General features: G+C 38.6%; 1 protein-coding gene across 4 annotated transcripts in view; it reads left to right on the forward strand.

Annotated features, from left to right (window-relative positions):
• Positions 1 to 21,417, forward strand: part of LOC128103335 (zinc finger protein 120-like) — a 47,537-nt gene extending 26,120 nt beyond the window's left edge. The window contains exons 2-5 of one of the 4 annotated variants that reach the window (XR_008215674.1): positions 3,657 to 3,716; positions 4,483 to 4,609; positions 4,807 to 4,867; positions 17,408 to 18,348. Coding sequence is in view for 2 of the 4 variants with exons in the window: in XM_052727605.1 (XP_052583565.1) it covers positions 4,807 to 4,867; positions 6,159 to 6,242; positions 17,408 to 17,532; positions 18,355 to 18,516 (432 nt within the window). In the remaining 2 variants the exon portion in view is untranslated. The other 3 variants (XR_008215673.1, XM_052727605.1, XM_052727606.1) reach the window with 3 other exon arrangements.
• The last annotated feature ends 1,507 nt before the right edge of the window (positions 21,418 to 22,924 follow it).

The following is a 22,924-nucleotide window of genomic DNA, read 5'->3' on the forward strand; positions in this document are numbered from 1 at the left end:
GACTACCAAGTGAGTTCCAGGAGAGGCGCAAAGCTACACAGAGAAACCCTGTCTAGAAAAACCAAAAAAAAAAAAAAAGAAAAAGAACACTGGATGTTTTTCCAGATGTCACTGGTTCCATTTCCAGAATGCACATGGTAGCTAACCCTTTGCTATAACTCCAGTCCCAGACATCTCTTGCCTTCTGGCCTCTGTAGGTACTGTGCACAATCACATGCAGGCAAAACACCCACATAAATAAAACCCAAAACAGGTTAAAAAAGAAAAAAGAAAGAATGGAATTCTCTATAGTGATGTCACGGGCCTGAGACAGACAGCAGCCTGGGCTAATTAAAATGAGCCCCTGCTTGTCCCAAAAGGAAGCAGCTGTGGCCTTCTTCTGAGCCAGGCTGCACAGAGCCAAAGGCATCCTCCTTCTAAGCTCAAAATAGCTCATCAGAGCCATCCAACTAAGAGTGACCACAGTGCTAATAGGTGACTTTTCCTTGATGTTTTCTCGTTTGTGTCCCCTGTGTTTTGTTTTTGTGAGAATTGTGGCACTGATACATCTGTCTTTTAGGTGAAACATCATGTATGACAGGAATCATAGGCTCCAAAGCAATTTAATTTTACAATGCCATTTCCTTGATTTTCAGCTAAGACCTTGTGAACATGCCAGAGGCATTGCTTCACACCATTTTTATAATTTATATATGTTTCTGCACGACTTTTAGGTGAGAATACCCTCCAATTTCTCTGCTTTTCTGTGGTGATCATGTTCAGAAGTGGATTTCCTAACTGAACATGCTTAGGAAGAAGGAGAGCTCTCCATGAACATGTCCAGACTTCCTAAATAAAACCCCCATGCTTCCTTTGTGTAGGAACAACATTGCTTTGGAAATAACTCCCATGCTTTCCTTGACTCCTGCAGGCAAGAAATCTTTCTCATTTCTTCTGTCTTGGTTGTTGGGATGGCTGTGCTTGGTGCCCAAACTGACTACCTCTGGAATTAACTAACACACAAAGAATAGGATATGCCTTTGAGGGGTTTTACTTAATTAAATGTTTTGAAATGGGAAGACCCTTCATTACTCTGGATCTTTTGAGGTAGTAAGATGCTACCTTCCGATGGCAGCCTACATACATAAGGGATATTGAAGAAGGAAGTTCTTTCTCTTTGACAGCTTACCCTTGCTGTGGCTAGGAAGGTCATTCCTTTACTCTCTAGGGCCCAGTTCTTAGAAATTCTAGAATATACTGAAGGCCATCTCAGACATCTGGGCTCATTGATTGAAGCACTATAGAATTCTTCAACTTTCCATTGGTAGACAGCCAATGTTGGACTAGCGGGATTCCAGCCTGCGAGACATTCTAATAAATCCACTTTCTACCATGGAGAGATTTATTCTACCAGTTCCATTCAAAAAGAGAACCTTGACTAATACTGCTGTGGTTTTTTTTCCCACCTGCCCACTGAGGAAGTTGTGTTATCTGCCAATAATGTTCACAAATAAAGGCATTCTTCCTTGCTCCATTTCTCTCTCAGTATTTGACCAATTGTGAAGACTATACTTTTTATCATTGTTAAATTGGCAAGAGGTTGAAATGAATTTCAGAAGAAAACTCCTAAAGCAATGGAGCCATCATCCAGCCTTCTGTTGGCAGAAAGACCTATCATTCATCTTGTTGTGATCTGGTTCCTGTTTTTTTTTTTTCCTGGTTGTCTGAAGTCCCTGTGACAACCAGATAAAAGGTACCTTCAGTTCACCTGAGCTTAGCTTGAAGTCACAGAACAAACATCTCCTTTCCTGTCCTAAAATTTCTCTTTAATTGTCAAATTTTGGGCATCCTTTGACCTGTGGAACTCTACTCCACATTGTGTAATTGCTGTGGATATTGCTCTGTATATTGTGAATGTGTTGCTCTGACTGGTTAATAAATAAAATGCTGATTGGCCAGTAGCCAGGCAGGAAATATAGGTGGGAAAAGCAGAGAAGAGAATTCTGGGAAGAGTCAGTAGTTGCCAGCCAGACACAGAGGAAGCAAGATGTGAAGGCAAAACTGAGAAAAGGTACTAAGCTGTGTGCCTAAACATAAATAAGAATTATGGGTTAATTTAAGTGTAAGAGCTAGTCAATAGTTAGCCTGAGCTAATGGATGAGCAGTTTTAATTAATGTAAGCCTCTGTGTGTTTACGCGGGTCCAAGTGACTGCGGGAGCTGGGCAGGACCAGGAAAACTTCAGCTACTTGTAATGGGGTGTGCTAGCTAGCCACATTGTATACAGGAGGAAGATAGCAGGTCAGCTTCTGAAGCCAGGCACTAGTGCTATTGAAATGCATATCTCTGTAGATGTAGAAAAGCCTGGGTCTGGGGTGGAAAGCATGGACAGGAACCATTGTGCTGTGTCTTTAAGCACACTGTAACCTTAAGGGAGGTGCTCTTGTTACTCAGTCCTCACTAGTCAAGTAGTGCCTCTGTTCTGACCTACCAGTCAAATGTGTTGCAGGGCTCTTCTTGGGGCCAGGATGAAGGCTTGGCTATGTATCAGAGTGGGCTCCTGTGGTTTTGTGTGCTGTTCTGACTGCTGCTGCAGGGAGCTGAGTGGGGAGCATAGACAATCTGCAAAACCTTGACATGGTGAGCAAGGGGTTGTTGTCCCCAGATGGGGAGGAGTGGATGTGAGCCTAGGGAGCCAGTGTGGTGGTCCTCCCTGGTATTTGTTGGGAATCTGCTGCCAGATTCAGTGTCCTGTGAAGTCCCATGTGGTCCTTGACACTCCCTGGCCCCAGATGCCTGCCTCTGAAAAACTTCACTTCTTGAGCTGTCTCTGTGTAGAGCATTGGGAGCAGGGAGCTGTGTGTAGAAATATCTTTTTAGTCTAGGTCAACAAGCTTTGGTATATCCATGGAAGCAAGTCACTAAATTTGGAGAGGCCTAGTTTCTCTAGTATCTTCTAGAAGTTCTGCACTTCATATTTAACATTTAGATGAAATGTGCATTTGTATATAATTTTGTGGATATTGTAAATGGCATCTCTTATGTTGAGTAGCACTCCACTACTTAGCTCTGATTAGAAGAGTAGAATTGTTGATATAAAGGATTTACCAATGCTTCAGAAATAGTAAATCAGGATGTAGAATTTAGCTAAGGGAGGGTTGCTTCTATAATGTTCCAAGTATAAGTATATGCCATCCAGGCCTGTTAATTACTAGGATGCTAGGATACACATTTGTTCACTAGGACTGGCCAGACATTTGCCTTATTCTGTGGCTGCCTATGTGGTTAGGTGGCTGGCCCCTCTTTTCTTGCTCTTTGATTTTGCTCCTTTACTCTCATGCTATTTATTTTCTCTGCCTGCCAGCCCTGCCTATCCTTTCTCCTGTCTTGCTATATTATTGTGTGGTGTGTCTGGACTGTAGGTTTTTGTCCATGGCAAGCATATGCTGTTGTACTGAGCTTCAGTCATATGTGTAATTTTAAAATTTGGCATCAGGTATCATTCTCTTTCCCAGGATGACATGTATTCATGACATTAATATTGCCTGAGGCTTATCAGTCATTGAATTGCAAATACATCACCTTCTTCCTGCCTATCATGTTTTGAAACTGTTATTGAAAATGTATATTTTACCTGTATGCATGGATATGCACCACATGGGTATCGTGTTCTTACAGTGATCAAAAGATGGTCTCCAAAACACTGAACTTGGAATAATGGAGAGTTGGATCCCCCAAGTAAGTACTGGTAATTATCCCACTTATAAGCAAGACCAGCAAGAACTCTTACTACTGAGTTATTTCTTATGCCCTGTGTTGAATATTTATGATCAACATTTATGTTGCTAATGTATTCATCAGTCTATTTGTAACTGTTTAAAAATGCAGTGCCTTTTAGTGAAATCTTATTGATGTTATAGTTTAAATTGGGGTACTTCAGGTTTCTGCAAGATGAATATAGAACTCTTTGTAGAAACATCAGTAAAAACCTCTGAGTCCTATCTTTTTTGTTTGTGTGACTCATTTTTGCATAGGAAACAAGGTCTTAATATGTACTTCAGGCTGTCCTGAAACTGACTGCATGGACTAGGCTGGCATTCAACTCTAAGGCAGATTTATCTGTGTCTGTCTTCTGAGTGTAGAAGTTAAATGTGTGAACCAATACACCCAGCTTGTCCAACTTATTTATCTTTGTTGTAGTTAGTAATTGCTCATACAATTTCATGTGTACTCTGTACTGTGGATCTGTTTATTTGTCTATCTATGGTTTTTAATAGGTATTTCTATTGCAAGGTGATATCCCATTCACAGGGTACAAAATTGATAGAGGTGAACCTGCTATTCAGTTTCCTTCTAAAGTAACTTGGTGATTACATTATAATGTCTATGTCATGGGATCACTGTGGGGAGTACCAGAATATATGAATTTACTGTCAAAGAGGTATACATTTACAATGTTGTCAGTATCATGCTTTCTGTTATACACATGTATCGGATATTTTAGAATGCAGTGACCTATAATGATGTACATGTCAACTTCACTTGGGAAGAGTGGGCTTTGCTGGATCCTTCCCAGAAGAATCTCTACAAAGATGTGATGCTAGAAACCTACAGGAACCTCATTACCATAGGTAAGAGGGAATTTTCCTCAAGTTTTCAAATAAGGAGACAACTGTTCCTTGGTTTTTGATGCTCTTCTGTAATTTGATTGAGAAAAAAGAATGAGATGAATAAATCAGGCATAGTTCTAAGGTTCACTGAAGATAGGAACTTCAGTTTTGCACAATTTTCAATAATATAACCCACATTTTCTGGTACTATATTTTAGGATACAGTTGGGAAGACCATAATATTGAAGAACATTTTCAGAGTTCTAGAAGACATGAAAGGTAATTATCATGTGCCAGCTGATACAAATGTGCACCTGAAGAAATTTTAATGTGTCCTGGAAGTTTTTAACAAAAGCAGCAGTGTAAATAAACACAGCTTCATGTGCATTGATGCTAATTAAATTCTCCCTAAACAATATACCTTAATTTCAGGTAGGTAATTGCATTTGCAAGGCATTCTTTTAAGAAAGAAGACAAGGAAGCAATGCCTTAATAGATATCATTATTTGAATCATTGCTCCATGAGAGCTATGCTGTAGAACTGTCAATCTTTTTATTTCATACCACTCATATTACAAAAGGTATACACATTGAAGAGGTGATAAGTATATCTCTAAAACATTTTAATAAACAAATAGTCCATAGTAAAGCTAGTGTTACTCACATATTTGTTGTGGTTGTGCTAAGTTCAGTGAAATTAGCAGTTAGAGTGAAGTGTCCAGGGGCATTTTTTGTGGAGAAATCTTAATCCCTACACCACAAGTCTATGAGAAACAGAAAGTCAAACTGTTCATTTGATGGGATAATCTTTTATTTGTTATTCTTCCTTTACTAAGTATATCATATGTCACTCCAGATACAAGCCATATGAGCATAGGGATATGGACAGACATAACATACCTCTCTCTCAGAATAATTAGAAGATATGTAGCAGTCACCATGTTGAGTATACTTGTTGAATTTGATTCAAGTATACAAGTAATTCATTTTGCAGCTTCATTGTTAACATATTAACAAACTCACACTGCAGAAAAGCCCTGTGAGTACTACGACTATAGTATGGCTCAAAGTAAAGGAAAATTTATAAATGCAGTAAGCTCTGAGTTTTTCCATTTCTCTTCAAATTATGAGAAATCTCATATAGAAAAAAAAATTCTGTGAATATGGACCATGTAATAAAGGATCTTACCATGACAGGGACATCTTCAAAGATTCAAAACAAAGCCGGGCGGTGGTGGCGCACGCCTTTAATCCCAGCACTCGGGAGGCAGAGCCAGGCAGATCTCTGTGAGTTCGAGGCCAGTCTGGTCTCCAAAGAGAGTTCCAGGAGAGGCGCAAAGCTACACAGAGAAACCCTGTCTCGAAAAACCAAAAAAAAAAAAAAAAAAAAAAGATTCAAAACAACCCTTAATGAAGGGGAATTACATGAGTGTAAACATGGTGATAAAACCTTAAGATCTGTTTCCTCTTTACAAATGGACCAAAGTGAAATATGAATTCATATATACAAAAAGATTCAACAGTGTACTGAATTTGGTAAAGCTTTTACATGTGCCAATTCTCCTTGCAGGCATGAAAGAAGTGATAATGAAGAGAATCCTTCTGTATATACTCAGTGTGTTAAAGCCTTTGCATATGACAGTCATATTCAAAGGTATGAAAGAACACATACTAGAGAGAAACACTATGAATGTAATCAGTGTGGTAAAGCCTTTGCACATCACAGTAATCTTCAAAGCCATACAAGAACACATACTGGAGAGAAACCTTATGAATGTATTCAATGTGGTAAAGCCTTTGCACAACAAAGATATCTTCAACGTCATACAAGAACACATACTGGAGAGAAACCCTATGAATGTATTGAATGTGGTAAAGCCTTTGCAAGTCATAGTGTTCTTCGAAAGCATAAAAGAACACATACTGGAGAGAAACCCTATAAATGTAATCAGTGTGGTAAAGCCTTTACACAACAGGGTAATCTTCAAATTCATAGAAGAACACATACTGGAGAGAAACCCTATGAATGCCGTCAGTGTGGTAAAGCCTTTACACAACAGGGTAATCTTCAAACTCATAAAAGAACACATACTGGAGAGAAACCCTAAAAAAATGTAATTAGTGTGGTGAACCCTTTGCATACATCAGTAATCTTCAAAATCATGAAAAAATGTCATGCTGCAGAGAAACTAAAAATATAAACAATGTGGTAATGTTTTGCACTTTATGCAGTAGTAAAACTTGGTGTGCAATCAATATGCTAAAGGCTTTGCATATTACAATAGTCTTTGAGTACCTTTTAAAACACACAGGGATTATTATTATAAAGTATTTGGTAAGATCTTTATCTAACACACTTGCATTGAGTTACACAAGAGTATTTATTCTATAGAAAAAAATTGACAATGTTAGTCATCTATAGAGCTTTATGATGTCCTTTTTATATTGTTTCCCCCTGAAAACTGATGGAAGAAATCAATTTAAGAATTTATGAAGCCCTATGTGTTGGGTAAAGGGGCCAGCCAAAGGAACACATGGGAGCCTGAAAGCAGAGCCAGTGAAAAACATACATTTTGGCCTGAACCCAGAGCCAAAGAAACACACTGTATGCCTGACCAAATGAGCACAAAACAAGTAAATCCCTGAGCAGGAAAATCAACCAATCCCTGACCACAAAACTAACCAATCACTAAACAGTAATTTCAGCCAATCTCTGAGCTTGGTTGATCTCTGGGATTGAAATCTGATCAATTCCCACCCTTAGAATCTTCTCTCTGTAAACATTCAGCCCCTAAGAAGCCTCATAAATGCCCTGTGCCTGTTCAGTTGGCAGCTGCCCTTTTCTACTCTGCTAGAGGCAGCCACTCTCCTGGATTCCTCCCTCCTAAATAGTTTTGGTTGAAGACCTTTCACCAGAGCAGAGCAGTATCTCTGCTGGGAATCTCCCTAATGGAACAGAGCAGAGAAGCAATGGACATCTCTGATGAGAAACTCCTAGTGTAGTGGAACAGTGAAACAAGGGACACTTCTTCTGGGAAACTAGATTAGGGGAGCAAAGCAGACATGGCAACTTTTCACCAGAGCCAGAGCAGACTGCTGCATTTCTACAAGAGTTCCCCATTAGTTGAGTGAGGCAGAGAAGTAACAATTGGTCCAGGGCTGAGAAGAAATGGAAAACTCTGCTGGGAAACTCCCTAGTGAAGCAGTAGAAACTGTGCTGGTAAACTCCCTTAGGAGAGTGGATCAGAGCAGCAATTGGTATCTCCCCTCGGCATCTCTCTTAGCAGAGTGAAGCAGAGCCCAAGTGTAATGGATCTCTCTCAGAGAACAGCAGTATTAGCATGTCCTGGAGGGAGACCATTCCCCCACCAGAACACAGCTTCTGGTACAGCCTGACTTCCTACCAATCAGTATTCCTTTCTCCTCACAGCTGTAGGTATCCATAATACCTTCCCTTCACAGCTGTAGGTATAGCCTGATTTGTGACATTCTGGGTACCTTTGTCTTCAGAGCTGTAGGTATCCAGGATATCTTCCCTCTACAGCTTCAGGTATAGCCTGACTTCCCAACAGCCAGGATACCTTTCTCCACACAGTTGTAGATATCCAGGATTCCTTTTGTTCACAGCTGTGGGTATAGCCTGACTTCTTAACAGTCAGGATATTTTCCCTCACAGCTGTAGATATCCAGGGTACTTTCCTTTCACAGCTGTAGGTACAGCCAGACTTCCAACAGTCATGGTACCTTTCTCTCCAGAGCTGGAACTCTTGTACTATAAATTTAAATGTTAATGTAACTCTTTTAGATTTTATACTTCCTTTAATTACATGAAATAATTAATGCAGGACTAAAACTATGGATTGGTATGAGTTCCTTTTCTGTTATTGTGATATAATATGTATGTCAACTTATAAGAGAGTTAAATTTGACTCTTGGTTCCAGAGGGATACCAATTGGCATGGCAACAAATGCCAGACATAGCAGCTAAAGCAGGAGGCTAAGAATTTACATCCTTAACCTGCAGCATGAAGTAGAGAGTGGGAACTGGAAATGGTGTATGATGCAAATTCTCAAAGTCTACCCCTACTGACATATTTCCCCCAGCAGGGCAGCATTTCCTAAATCTTCCCAAATGATACCACCAACTTACAAGGGTTGATTTCTCTGACTTCAAGTCCACATGTTTGTTTTCTGTTACATGATCCAATTCATGATTAAGAAAAAACTCTGTAAGTAAACTGTTAGATACCTCAACACCTGTGTTATAGGAATAAATGCTTAGAAGAGAAAAACTTTTATCAGTGAAAAATTGTTTAAAGAGTTGTTTTAATTTTAATTATTTGATATGTTGTGTGTTTGTGTATGTATGTGAATGTGCATACTGGTTCCTGAGAATGTTTAGACCCTTGGATCTCTTTTAGGATGAATTACAGGAAGTTGTCAAAAATTAGTACTTGGTCCCGTGAATGAACTTTCTTAACTGTCCAGCCATGTCTCTAGCCCTGTAAATATTTTAAAGCCTATTTATATAATTTTGAAATTGGGAAATAGGGACAAACTCATACAAGAGAAAAACCCTATTTATGTAAACCATTTGGTAAAAACTTTAGACATCAAATTTGTCTTAAGATTAGGGAAAAATTGTTTTATTTCTTTTTCATTGTATCCTTAAAAGTAGTAAATTACTTACCTTGTCCACTCAAACTGATGGTGGTGATCCCTGCATTGTAGTTTCTAGTTTGAAAAATGTGAGGTAGATACTAAAGTGTGCTATATGTGTGGCAAATCCATTTAGTGAAGTTTATTTTGTGGTCCTTATATTTCTTCTGTGGCTTTTGTTGATCTTCTATTGTGCTTTTATTTAGTGATGGGTATTTTTCTGCTATGATGTATAGAACAGGATCCCCATCATCTAAATGTTCCATTGTTTATTTAAATATCACACAGTGTGTGATCATAATTTTTAAGTAACGGTATCTGTGAAAGGATGGTAGGTTGTTCTTCCTGGTTTTGTTTTTCATATTTTTACAAATTCCCTTGAGATTTTGTTGTTTCTTATTCAGCCTGGCTTGGATATCAATAATGATTCAAGGATAAATTTGAACTCATGATCCTCATGTGTCCGCCTCCTAAGTACAAGTCCAAGAGTAGATGATGTATTCCCAATATTGCTGTTTTGTCAACACTATTGAATAATGTTAATGTTAAAGTGCTTGATAGAGGAGAATATAATAAACATTAAACACCTCATGTGTATATTCAAAGCAGTAATTTCATTTTTCTGATAGTGATGTAATAAAATAGGATAGCTGGGCGGTGGTGGTGCACGCCTTTAATCTCAGCACTCAGGAGGCAGAGCTAGGTGGATCTCTGTGAGTTCAAAGCCAGCCTGGTCTACAGAGTGAGATACAGGACAACCACCAAAACTGCATAGAGAAACCCTGTCTTCAAAAACCAAAAATAATAAATAAAGTAGGATAACCAGCAATCAACTGTGTTGTTCATACCATAGCTTTATATATATATATAAAATTTGACATTCCATGCTTCTCTCTATCCCCAGTAGCTAACCATTTGTCATTTTATCTTGAAGTACTGCCTTCTAAGGGAATTTTCCAGAGATGCCTGATAATGTAATGGCACTAACATTTATTTTGTAACTAACATTTACAGTGCATGTATAATGTAATTGTGGGATTGTAGGCCATGGCAGATATGTGGAGACCAGAAGAAACCTTTGTGCTGTCTACTTTTCATCCTTTTTATATGGTGATCAAGGTCAGGTTTCTAGCCTTGCACACAACAGGCCTTTCCAACTGAGCTGTCTCACTGGTGCTCAAATAAGATTAGTAGAAATATTACATGAGTAAACTATTGTCTTCTTTTCAGATTGTAAACATAATTCATACAAGGATAGAAGAACACAGGACAATTTGAATACTAAATCCACTTTCCATATGAAAATACATATACTACCATTCATTTTTAATTTGTTTATTCTGAAGACTATGCATTTGTTCATAATACTTTCTGAGAACCATAATTGAATGCCAAATAATTGCCTTATTCAGTAAAGTTTGTTGCTGCTAATCCTGATGACCTGAGTTCTATCTCTGGATGACACATATTACTCCTACATTTTTTTCTCCTATTTCTACACTTGGGGGGTAGCATGTGCATATTCCTACATCAGCTCATACATAAATACTTTTTAAAGCCATATAAGTGCCATTGAGGTCACTTGCAGCCAAATGGCTCCCGAGGTTTCATCACTAGAACTCAGATAGGGGAAGTAGATCATAGACACCTAAAATTATTAACCATTTAAATTATAGAATTTGAAGACTCCATTCACAGAGGTATAGAAATCCATTGAATGCTTTGACAACTATCTAGCGTGGACTTTCATCACCTTTAATTGATAGGAGCAGTGGGACATCTTCATCTTTGGTTTTATCATGACATTTTTGGGACATGGAAAGTTGGCTCACTAGTACTGCTTCTCTTGGGTAGCCAAGTTTGGTTCCTAGTACCCACATCAGATTGGTCAGAACTCCCTGTATTAGCAGGTCCTGGATATCTGGTGCATTCTTCTGGCCTCCTAGGGTACCAGATATGAAAATGGTGAAAAGACAGATATGGATGTGATTCCATATTGTAAAAAGGGTTTTCTTCATGAGTCTTAAAGAATGAAATATAATTTAGGTGTATAAGTATTTCCAGTGTACCTGTGGTGACAAGAAGACAGTGTCTGATGCCTGTGACTGGAGGTACAGACAGTTGTGAGCTGTCTTGGGGAACTGGGAATCAAAGTCAGGCCCTGTGGATGAGCAGTCAGTGTTCTAAGTGCTGAGGCTTCTATTCAGCTCCATGAACATGTCATTAATGACACTAAGTTGTGAATGGCTCATCTAAGTTCATCTTTACCTCAGCCCTGATGATCCAGAAGAAATATAAGATTGATAGCATCAGAAAGTAAGTTAGACTTGGTACTTAAAGAATTTTCCAAGCCCAAATCTCCACAAAATGAGGGGAAAGTACAAAAGATGATCAGGACAGAAACTCACAATAAAAGTTTTTGAATGGTGGTTGACCATTTAACCAAAGCCACAAGAGTGGGTTTATCTCCAATTTGGTAAATTGGCAGCAATGGGATTCCAGAAGCTCACATGTCAGGTGTATGCCTGCCTGAGTTAATACCTCCTATAAGAGAGAAAAGGAACTTTCAGACATGAAGTCTGACTTGTCTGAATGGGATCATATTCTACTCTCCTGATGCCTGCAAAACCTTCAGTTAAGAGCTCTGAATGGTGGTGACTCTAGATGACATCCAGGTCGTCAGGAGATCCTGAGACTTAAACTGAAGTCATTCTAAGGCTAAGGCAATCAGGCATTTACAATGATCTGTAGAATTGAAAGAATTGTTAGTGAGGGAGCCTTGGGTGTAAAAGCCCTAGGATCAAATGTCCCTGAGCAGTGCATGGGGTGTAGGTGAGGACAAGCTGGCATGAATGTACTCTATCCACTGAGCTGTGGTGAATCGGCCCCCATCTACATCTTCCACTCTTGGTGTTTATGGCAACTCATTTAGCTGTTAGTGACAATACCCTGCAGCCCCCACTTTGCAGTCCCCACTGAGACCTTAACACACCTCAGTGTCCATCCCATTAATCCCAGGTACCTGCCTGCCTGGCAGAAATAAGGATAGTTGAAGAGACATTTATATCTCTCCCTTTGTCTAAAAAATAGTGAAACAGTAGAAACCATGAAATTCTAATTTCCCTGATAATTTCATTGTGGGAAACATCTGACTTCTGATAAGAATGTCTCTACTGAAAAAAGATTTACTTCTTATCTGACCACCTTGCGGGAGAGATTAGATTTGAGGTTGCAGAAGTGTTTTGTAGATGAGAAAATTTTCATTATATGGCTTAGTTATATTACTTAGTTGTCATCTCTTGCCATCATCTAAACATGTTAGGACTCCCAAGGATGGATTAATTACCTTTATCTTCATTACTGTTCCAAATAAGTCACACTGAAAAAGTGTCACATTTACAATTTTTATTAATGATTTTTCTCTTCTCTTTTCTATTGTTTCTTTTTTATGTTAAATAATAGTCTCAGTATGAATATCTGGCAGGCCTGCAACTGACTGTATATACTAGGCTCTTCTAGAACATCAGAGGGATTTACCCACCTTTTCTCCTACCTGATTTATAGGTGGACCAGGCTGGCTTTGAATCTACAAAGATCTAGTTGTGTCTACATCCCAAGTGTCAGGGTTAAAGTCCTGTATCCCCACCACCTAGTATAATTTGGCTCTTTTAATTGGCTTAATAAGGGTGAGTGCCTGAGCCTGGCTGATTAGAATAGCCAGGACACAGGTTCTGGTTCTAATTGCAGTAACGGAAGGCAGCTTACATCAAATACAGCACTCCTCCCTTAAAGTCCACTGTCTTCCAACAATGAGCAGTATTCTTTTTCTTTATCTTTGAGTCAACTATAATTCACCAAGGGACTAGGGCAGAATATTGTCCTTATTCTACAGATGGTGAAACCCAGGCACACAGAGATAAGTGGTCTTTGACTATACTTAAGTGTAACTGCTCATCTTCCTCATTCCGTCATTATAATGGTTCACTAAATGAAGTGGAAGCTACCTAATCCTGGAATGGTTGCATAGACCTTTAATCATGGTACTTAGAAAGTGGCAGGGGGAATTTCAGGATTTAAAGGTTATCCAAGATGAAAATCATCAATGTGGTATGGTCAGCGGACCGTGGAATCTAGTGAGAATGTGATTGGCTAACATTAGAAATAAGTAGTGAGGTAATCAATTTTAGATGATTGATAAATGTTCTGACTGGCCTTCCCTTACACCCACAGATTAGGTAATCAAGAATCTGGATAAAGAACTGAACTTATCATGAAACCAAATTTGCAGTAGTTACACTAGTTTGACCAAAATAGAACTGGATAAAATGGTTTGACCATCCCCTAAAAGAACTGTTATTTTACAGGTTTAAGATGTATAGCCTGAGAGAAAATGTGTGGCTAATTCTTGGTGTGCTCTAATACAAATTCCCAGTCTCTGGAGCACATGGCCATAAAGCCTGTTGCAAATTTTTAAAATAATTTTGAAGATTATATTCATCATTTCCATTATCTTTTTCCTGCCTGTAAGCCCTTCCATAGATAGACACTTTGTTTTCTTCTAATTCATGGCCTCTTTTTGCTTTAACAACTGTTAGTGTTTGCATCTGACCTATGTTTGGTTGTAGAATTTCCCAGCTATGAAGGAAAGGGTTGGCTGTACTGATAAGTAACTGTGTAATGGAATACACACACACAGTACACTGTATCTTGAAAGAGGAACAGAAAGTACTCTGAGGGATTGGAAGAGTTTCTAATAAAATACAAATTGGGCAGAGCTGGGAAGACCTGTGCTGCCTTAGTCATTTGATCTCTGCTTTTCAGGTAGGGGAACTGATACTGTCCTGAGACCCAGTCAGGTAATACTAGCTATTGAGGGATTGTGGACAAGTCTAGCTATCAGGAGCACCAGTGGGGGGTAGATTTTTTTTTCTAAAGTTCTCCTCTAATGCAGCTATAGAGAGTCGTAAGGGAGACTATAAAGCACACCATGGTGAGTGGGTATTGCCTTCCATGCAGGAGGAGCAGGTTGCCTGAGCTGTCAGATCTGTTGGGAGTTTAATGGACCATGAGACAGATGGGTTCTCTTGGCCCATATGTTGCTCTGGGCAGTGGCCTGTTATGCTCAGATCATGGGGACCCCCAAAGGACCACCTTGGAGACCATATCCCACATGTAAAAGTAAAGAGCCTTTCTTTTCAAGCTCCAGAGCTTGGTCTGTCTGTCCCATACATTAGTGAGAGCAGAGGGCCCTGAGCACAAGCAGGGCAGGGTTTTTTTTTTTTATCATAGCACTTTTCACTTCTACTCATACCCTTCCTCTTCCCAACTAGTCTTTCTATTTCCTTTTCTTGATTTTTTTTCTTTACAACCAATGAATGTCATTGGGGCTGCTTACCATATGAGGATTGAGGAAGAGTGATTTACAGGAACATAGGCACCTTACCAGTGCTTACACCATTGAAGAAAATGTATGTTCCCACCCTCATCAACCACTACTAGCTATACCTATTCAGGGAGGTGTTGGGCTTCTTCACACTAAGGTGTTGACAGAACTGGTCTTGTACACTTTTAGCACATGGTTTCCTTGGCTAGAAGTACCTCCTGGTTCTGGTTTTAGCTCTTTGAGAACAGTATAGGAGAAGCTCTTCCTGTTGTTAAAACTGAGATCCCTAACTCATTGTGGCACAGCGTATGGGTACAATTGAAAGGCTCCATGTCTTTCTTAGGCTCACTGTGAGGCTGCACCGATAATCATCTGTCTTTAGTGGTACCATGAATAGCTGCTTGGCTGGTTTTGTTGATTTTGGCATAAAGATATCTGCTGCTTTGGAATTTCTCGGAGGAGATTGAGACCCTTCTGACCATTTCCTCTGATGCAGGGTAAAATCCTGGTTATTATCAAGTTTTGCTGACCAAAGTGGAAGGTGTGTTGATGCTGTCCTCCTTTGAGAAGATGGCTGACCATCTCTTTGATGCTGCCTAGTTTGGGCAGAAAGACTCCTTTTGTGGTAGTTTTGCAGTGCCAAAGGATTGTTGCTTACAGAAGCAATGGATTATTTGTCTCTAGAGCCTAAGGGTACCCTGCCATCCATATTTACTCACATATTTTTCTGCATTTGCTGTTGACTGGCTATGTATGTCACACTGACTAAATACTTGTTTCTGAGATCTCTGTGCTCCACATTTCCAAGGGTTTAGAAATACTGAGAAGTAGTTGTAACTATAGTACAACCACATGTGATAAAGCTTTTAGTAATTATACAACCAGACAATATGGATTTGTTGATAAATACTAATTACGACATTTGAAATTCAAAAAAATTAAAAACTAAGGTTGAAAACCAAATGTGATTACAGTACAATTTCTTCACATTTTTTCAATGAACTGAGGATGTGATAAAAGTCAGGTTCCAAGTGACACATTGGTTAGCTGTGTCAGGATGGCTGTTTCCTGAATTCAATCATGTTTGCAGAACTGGAGAAAAAGAACATGATCTTTAAAAGCTATGAGCTTTCAGTTAAAACAGTGGTTTTAGACATTGGAAACAAGAGGATGAACATATAAAGCAAACTGAAAAACAAGGAGTACTCCACATAGTTTTCCTTCACTCCTGATGAGTTGACAGCTGTCCCCAGCACTACTCACTTGAGTCTGTTTGAGAAGTCACTGCTGAATGGTCATGATTAAATAATTCGCTTCTGTGAAGAACCTGCAGCAACTGCCACAAATAATATTTTCAAGGAATGTAAGAAAACATAAATTTAGTACAAGCTGAAATGAAATTTGCTAAGTCCCCTCATGGGAAAACACTACATATGGAACACAGAAAAGCTTAATTTGATGTCCCTCTTAATTAGGAGTCTCTATCTATCCCTCAAGAGCAGTGAGTGGTTCTCGACATTTCTAATGGTGTGACTCTTAAGTACAGTTCATGTTGTGGTGACCCCCAACCGTAAAATTATTTCTGTTGCTCCTTTGTATCTGTAATTTTGATACTGTTATGAATCATAATGTAAGTAAGTATCTGATATACGAATCCTGTGATAGGGTCACTTGATCCCAAAGGGGTTGTGACCCACAGGTTGTGAACTGCTGCAGTCTAGGCCAAGATCCTTTCTCTCTAGAACAGGCTCCTTTCCCTCTAGATCAAGCCCCTGGCCTCAATTGAGCTCAGGTGCTCAAAACCTTTGTAATAATGTCTACTTATATTTTTATCCAAGTGGCATAGCAGATCTCCCCAGCTGATGCTTTACTGGAAACTTTATAACTCCATTAATTCTTGAATTTAATATCCAATTATCTTGCTCAAGCACTTTTATCAATCAAAACATTCCTCTGAGCTTCATACTTAATTTCCATTGTTTCTTTCATTTCCTTCAGGTTTTCATTATCCTACTGAGGGCACTGATGCACCTTGATAGTAACCAGCCAGTTCAATCTCCTTGAATGCACTGTTCTTGTTTTAAAAAGCCTTATTTAGTGAAAAGTACAGAACTGCCTAGCCTTTGAAAAATTCTTCCAAATCAATGAGTAAATGTTCTAAAAATAGAGACATATTTTTCTGATACTCTTGGTGCCTCATCTGCATGTACATATACACATATTTATGCATATACACACATATATCTATACATGTTTGTATGTATGTACATGACTCAGCTTGCTGGGTCAATTTTTGTGTAGTTTCAGAGCTGACCACTCTGCACTGGACAACCAGTAAGGGGACTCTTCCCTGGGAGATGTAAAGTCTCCCAGCAATCATTTGTTGCCTCCAGTTCTTTGTCTAGGAGTGGACCCCATGAAATTTTCTCCTTCCATGTTAACACATCCATTATTCTTGCCATTGACTGGTCTTGTGTATGCAGCCAATTCTTGGAGAGACTGTTTCCCACTAGACTTTCTGATTTTCTAGCTCTTACCACGATTTGGCTCCCCTCTTCAGCAATGTTCCTTGAGCCATAGATGCAGGTTCTGTGTAAGCAGATGTAAAATCTAGTCCGAAAGTGGGAATGTATACCTGATATTAGAAATCAAGCCAGTTTCCTGGATCTAGTGGTGTCATGGACCTTAGTACTTAGCCATATACATAACCACACTGCCTCTTCACTTGACCAGGATAATCCCTAACTACATTCTAAATCTTATCCTTATATCCACAGGTAAGTACAGATACCCCCTCTCCTTAAAGAAGCCTCTTTTACAGCAAATGGAAACCATAAGAGACATCACGACTGGAATTAATGAAGGAATCTCACGTGCAGCCCAGCTCCAACACATACACCAGGCAGGTTTTGTTTGTTGTTGTTTTCTTTTTTGACACATGATTTCATGTAATCCAGTCTGGCTTTGACCTCTCTATGTAGCACAGGATGGTCTTAAATAGCTGATCCTCCTGCTTTTGCCTCCCAGTGCTGAGAGTACAAGAACAAGACACCACACCTAGCTGTAATGCATTTTTGACAATATTTCATCATTCCAAATAATCTCATTAACACAACAGATGACTGAGCAGAGTATGCTCTCAATTCCTTCTGTGAATTAGATGTAGATGGGGTCACTGTTGAATATTGTCAGCTAACTGTACCTGTTGAGGGTTAAGGGCAAGTTCTATTTTGAAAGAAAATCACTCAGTGCATTCTTTTCATGTATTGACTGCATTGTGGCCTCAGTACAATATCTATAGATACGTTATCAGTATGTGAGATGTAACTCATAAATGACAAGAGTACTAGACAATAAGTTCCAGAACATCAAAAATATTTATATTGTATATATAGTATTATAATAAAATATTCCAACAAAAATTCCCAAGTGTAAATAATTATTAGCATGGGTGCAACAGAAAGATTTAATAATGATATTATCTGAGTAGAAACACTGGGGAGCTTAATTTTTATTTAAAATATTTATTTACTTATGTATCCTTTATTTATGGTTATTGTTACATGAACTCAGATTTATCCGGTAGAAAAGAAATTATTTTAAAATATTAAACTAGATTTTCTTATGTAGATCTTAAAATTGATTAAAGCACACAGACTCCACCAGCTCTGATTGGATCAAGAGGTGATTCTTTGTTCTCCTATCCAATCACTCTGACCTCTAGACTTTAGGCCCAGGAGTACAACCCTGCAGACCCAGTTGCAGGCCAGAAGCAGGACTCCTGAAGGCAGGCCTGACTACCACCACCCCACTGGATCCTGTAACCTACAAGCCCCACCCTACCCCCCAAACCCACCAATCCTCTGAGACCACAACTACTCCCTGAGACTCATACTCTGCCAGCTTACCAGCTCCTATTGGACCAAGAGGTGAGTCTTTGTTCTCCTAGACTGTCACACCAGCCTCTAGAATTTTGACCCAGGGCACAAACCATGCCCTCATACTCCTACCCATTGCAGCCTCAGTTGCAGGCCAGCCGGCAGGACTCCTACAGGTAGGTCTGACTACAACCATCTCCTGCCATACTCTGTAAACTACAAGTCCCACTCCACCCCCCAAACCCACCCATCTTCTGACACTGCAGCTGCTCCCTGAGATACAGACTGCCAGCTCTGATCAGACCAAGAATTCTGATTGGAACAAGAGCTCCCACTGGACCAAGAGTGCCAATGGGATCAAAAGAGGCTCCCTCAGACATGGACACCATTTGCACCAATTGGAGGGAGAAATGGGTAGACACCAGTGCAAAAATACATCCAACAACATAAAGAGCAATATGACACCACCAGAACCTAGTGGTTCCACATCAGCAAGACCTGAAAATTGCAATGCAGAAGAAGCAAAAGAAATCAACCTCAAAAATGACTTTAAAGAGGAAATGAAATTTTCCCTTAAGGAAATCAAGGAAAAGACAAACAAAAAATTGGAATAAATCAATAAATCCCTTTTTTAAAAAGCCAAGAAAACCAAGAAAAAGTCATTAAACAGGTGAAGGAAATAGTTCAAGACTTGAAAACTGAAATAGAGGCAATAAAGAAGATACAAACTGATGTAATGATGGAAATGGAGAATCTGAATAAATGAACAGGAACAACAGATGCGAGCATAACCAACAGAATGCAAGAGATGGAAGAGAGAATCTCTGGCATTGAAGATACAATAGAGGAAATAGATTCACTAGTCAAAGAAAACATTAAAGCCAACAAAGTCGTAACACGAAATTTCCAGGAAATCTGGGGCACCATGAAAAGACCAGACCTAAGAATAATAGGGATAGGAGTAGGAGAAGAGTACCAGCTCAAAGGCCCAGAGAATATATTCAACAAAATCATAGAAGAAAACTTTCCCAACCTAAAGAAAGACATGCGTATGAATATACAAGAAGCCTACAGAACACCAAATAGACTGGACCCCCCCCAAAAAAAAATTCCCTCACCACATAATAATCAAACCACTAAACATACAGAATAAAGAAAAAATATTAAGAGCTACAAAAGAATAAGGCCAAGTACTATATAAAGACAGACCCATCCACAATAAAATCTGACTTTACAATGGAGACTCTAAAAGCCAGGAAGTCTTGGACAGATGTTATGCAGACACTAAGAGACCATGGATGCCAACCCAGACTATTATACCCAGCAAAACTCCCAATCAACATAGATGGAATAAACAAAATATTTCATGATAAAACCAGATTTAAACTATACCTATCCACAAATTCAGTCCTACAGAAACCACTAGCAGAAAAAAATCTTACCTAAGGAAGCTAGATGCACCCAAGAAAACACACGCAATAGATAATCCCACACCAACAAATAACAAAGAAGGGAAGCACACAACACTATACCACCAAAAAATAACAGGAATTAACAAAGACTGGTCATTAATATCCCTTAATATCAATGGACTTGATTCATCTATAAAAAGACACAGGCTAACAGAATGGTTACAAAAATAGGATCCATCCTTTTGCTCCATACAAGAAACACACCCCAACCTCAAAGACAGATACAACCTCAGAGTAAAAGGCTGGGTCCATTGATTTTCAATCAAATGGACTCAAGAGACAAACTGGTGTAGCAATCCTAATATCTAACAAAATAGACTTCAAACTAAAATCAATTAAGAGAGATTGGGAAGGACATTACATATTCATCAAATAAAATCCAATAAGATGAAGTCTCAATTCTGAACAATTATGCCACAAATAAAATGCACCCACATTTTTAAAACATATTACTGAAGCTTAAATTGCACATCCAGCCCCACACACTAGTAGTTGGAGACTATAATACCCCACTCTTACCAATGGACAGGTCCGCCAGACAGAAAATTAACAGAAATAAGAAAAATAACAGATGTTATGACTCAAATGTACTTAATAGATATGTACAGAACATTCCACCCTAACACAAAAGAATATAACTTCTCAGCACCCCATGGAACTGTCTCTAAATCAACCACATTCTTGGTCACAAAGCAAACCTCAACAGATACCAAAAAATTGGAATAACCTTCTGTATTGTATCATACCACCATTGTTTAAAGTTAGATTTCAACAACAAAAATTACAGAAAGCCTACAATCTCATGGAAACTGAGTAATGCTCAACTGACTCACCAATGGGTCAAGGAAGAAATAAAAAAATAAAGTTTTCCTAGAATTCAATGAAAATGAATGTACAACATACCCAAACTTATGGAACACTATGAAAGCAGTGCTAAGAGGAAAATTCATAGCACTAAATGCCCATATAAAGAAGTTGGAGAATAGCACACCTGAAAGCTCTAGAATAAAAAGAAGCAAACTCATCCAGGAGGAATAGATGCCAGGAAATAATCAAATTGAGGGCTGAAATCAATAAAATAGAAACAGAGAACAATACAAAGAGTCAGTGAAACAAAGAGTTGGTTCTTGAGAAAATCAACAAGAGACAACCCCTTACCAAAACTAACACAAAGGCAGAGGGAGAGCATCCAAATTAACAAAATAAAAAAATAAAAAAGGAGACATAAAAACAGACAATGAGGAAATTCAGAGAATCATCAGGTCATACTTCAAAAACCTGTACTCTACAAATTTGGAAAATCTAAAAGAATTGGACAATTTTCTGGATAGGTAAACATACCAAAGTTAAATCACGACCAGATAAACAATTTAAATAGACCTCCAACCCCTAAGGAAATAGAAACAATCATTAAAAGTCTCCCAATCAAAAAAAAAAAAAAAACAACAACAACAACCCCAGGACCAGATAATTTCAGCACAGAATTCTACCAGAATTTCAAAAAGAGTTAATACCAATACTCTTCAAATTGTTCCACATGATAGAAACAGAAGAAGCATTACCAAACTTTTTATGAGGCTACAATCACCCTGATACATAAACCACACAAAGATGCAAAAAGGAAAGAGAACTACAGACCAATCTCCCTCATGAACATTGATGCAAAAATACTCAATAAAATACTGGCAAACAGAATCTAAGAACACATCAAAAAAATTATCCACCATGACCAAGTAGACTTTATCCCAGAGATGCAAGGATGGTTCAACATATGAAAATCTCTAAATGTAATACACCATATAAACAAACTGAAAGAAAAAAACACATGATCATCTCATTAGATGCTGAAAAAGCCTTTATTTATTTATTTATTTGCTGGGTTTTTTTTTTTCAACACAGGGTTTTCCTGTTTAGTTTTTGTGCCTGTCCTGGATCTCACTCTGTTGAAAAAGTGTTTGACAAAACCCACCACACCTTCATGATAAAGGTCTTGGAGAGATCCGGATTATAAGGAACATACCTAAACTTAATAAAGGCAATTTACAGCAAGCTGACACCCAACATTAAATTAAATAGAGAGAAACTCAAAGTGATTCCACTTAAATCAGGAACAAGACAAGGCTGTTCGTTCTCCCCATATTTATTCAATATAGTACTTGAAGTTCTAGTTAGAGCAATAAGACAACAGGAGATCAAGGGGTTACAAATTGGAAAGGAAGCACTCAAACTGTCACTATTTGTTGATAATATGATAGTCTACATAAGTGACCCCAAAAGTTCTACCAGGGAACTCCTATAGCTGATAAACAACTTTAGTAATGTGGCAAGATACAAGATTAACTAAAAAAATCAGTAGCCCTCCTATATACAAATGATAAAAGGGCTGAGAAAGAAATCAGGGAAACATCACCCTTTACAATAGCCACAAATAATATGAAATACCCTGGGATAACTCTAACCAAACAAGTGAAAGACCTGTATGACAAGAACTTTAAGTCCTTGAAGAAAGATATTGAAGAAGATATCAGAAAATGGGAAGATCTTCCATGCTCATGGATAGGTAGGATTAACAAGCTAAAAATGGCAATCTTACCAAAAGCAATCTACAGATTCAGTGCAATCCCCATTAAAAGCCCAACCAATTCTTCACAGACCTTGACAGAACAATGCTCAACTTCATATGGAAAAACAGAAAACCTAGGATTTCTAAAACAATCCTTTGCAATACAGCAACCTCTGGAGGCATCACCATCCCTGTTCTCAACCTCTACTATAAAGCTGTAGTAATAAAAACAGCTTGGTATTGGCATAAAAACTGACATGTTGACCAGTAGAATCAAATTGAAGATGCTGACATTAATCCACACACCTGATTTTTGACAAAGAAGCCAAAACTGTACAGTGGAAAAAAGAAAGCATTGTCAACAAATGGTGCTGGCATAAA

Source organism: Peromyscus californicus, unplaced genomic scaffold (genome assembly GCF_007827085.1).
Source record: "Peromyscus californicus insignis strain IS unplaced genomic scaffold, ASM782708v3 Scaffold_8__1_contigs__length_139910024, whole genome shotgun sequence".
NCBI classification, from domain to species: domain Eukaryota; kingdom Metazoa; phylum Chordata; class Mammalia; order Rodentia; family Cricetidae; genus Peromyscus; species Peromyscus californicus.